Source organism: Terrapene carolina, unplaced genomic scaffold (genome assembly GCF_002925995.2).
Source record: "Terrapene carolina triunguis isolate 2854851 unplaced genomic scaffold, T_m_triunguis-2.0 Scaffold614, whole genome shotgun sequence".
NCBI lineage: Eukaryota > Metazoa > Chordata > Testudines > Emydidae > Terrapene > Terrapene triunguis.
In genome coordinates, this window is record NW_020664965.1 from 56,183 (window position 1) to 57,484 (window position 1,302).

General features: G+C 69.0%; 1 protein-coding gene across 2 annotated transcripts in view; it reads left to right on the forward strand.

Moving 5' to 3' along the window:
* Positions 1-434: 434 nt before the first annotated feature.
* The window catches only part of CD37 (CD37 molecule), a 7,230-nt gene continuing 6,362 nt past the window's right edge, over positions 435-1,302 (forward strand). For both annotated transcript variants that reach the window (XM_026659258.2, XM_026659259.2), the window contains exons 1-3: positions 435-511; positions 837-909; positions 1,111-1,235. In XM_026659258.2, coding sequence (XP_026515043.1) covers positions 446-511; positions 837-909; positions 1,111-1,235 — 264 coding nt within the window. In that variant the 5' untranslated portion in view covers positions 435-445. The remainder of the gene's footprint in view (positions 512-836; positions 910-1,110; positions 1,236-1,302) is intronic.

Sequence of the window (1,302 nt, forward strand, 5' to 3'; positions counted from 1 at the left end):
GGGGGCAGGGCTGGGCGATCGGGGGGCTGCGGGTCGGGAGTGAGGGGCACCGGCACAGCAGCCCAGGGGAGTTAGGAGCACATGGGGCCCGGGTGGTTTCCTGTGTGGGGAGCGACAGAGGATGTGGGGACAGGGATGGGGGAGGGGGGGAGGGGAAGTTGCCTTATCAGCCTGAACCAACAACTGCTGCGTATCAGCCCTCCCCCCCCCCCCCCCCCCCCCAGCTGGATGGGCCCCGGGAACCCGGGGGCTGCCTGGGGGGAAGGCCCCATGTCCCATCCCCTGCATTGTGACATCACCCCCAGAATCCTGGGGTCTCCGTGGGGCTGGGCGGGCAGCAGCTGCCTCTGCCCCAAGGTACAGGGGGGTCCATGTCTGGGGGGGCTGGGGTCCGTCCGACTGAGCAGTAACCCCCCCTCCTGCCCCCTCCCCCACAGGTCCAGCCATGTCTCCCCAGGGGTGTCTGAGTGTCACCAAATATTTCCTCTTCCTCTTCAACCTCCTCTTCTTTGTGAGTATGGGGGGGGGGGCTGGGGCTGGCTGCGGGGGACCGGGCCCGTACTTGGGGGGCCGATGGGGGGGCTGGGCCCGTACTTGGGGGGGGGGGCTGGGCCAACCGGGGGGGGGGTTGCTCTCATCTGCCCCTCCCTAGATGGGACCGGCACTAAGGGGGGGAGGCTGCAGCTGGGGCCGGTGGGGGGGAGACATCTGTGGCTTGGGGCAACCACCAACTAGCCCATTAACCCCTTGTGCCTCGGGCTGGGGGGGGCTGTGCCAGGGTGAACCCCCCCCTGCTCCAATGTAACCCCCCCTTTACTCCCCTCTCCCCCCCCCAGGTCCTGGGCGCCATCATCCTCAGCTTTGGCCTCTGGATCCTAATCGACCAGCAAAGCTTCGCCGCTGTCCTGGGTGAGCCGCCGTGGTGCCCCTCGCTCCCGACCCGCAGCCCCTCTCCCCCCGCGGTGCCCCTCGCTCCCGACCCGCAGCCCCCTGCGGCGCCCCTCGCTCCCGACCCGCAGCCCCCCGCCGGCCCCGCGGCGCCCCTCGCTCCCTACCCGCAGCCCCCCGCTGGCCCAGCCCTGCTCTGAGCTCTGCCCGTGCCCCTTCCAGGTTCCTCCCTGTACGCCCTGAAGGTCTGGTCCTACATCCTGTCCGGAGTTGGTATCATCACCATGCTGCTGGGTTTCCTCGGATGCCTGGGTTCCCTCAAGGAGATCAAGTGTATGCTGGGATTTGTAAGTACACGGGAGAGCCCGGACTCCTGGGTTCTCTCCCTGGCTCCAGGAGGGGAGTGGGGTCTAG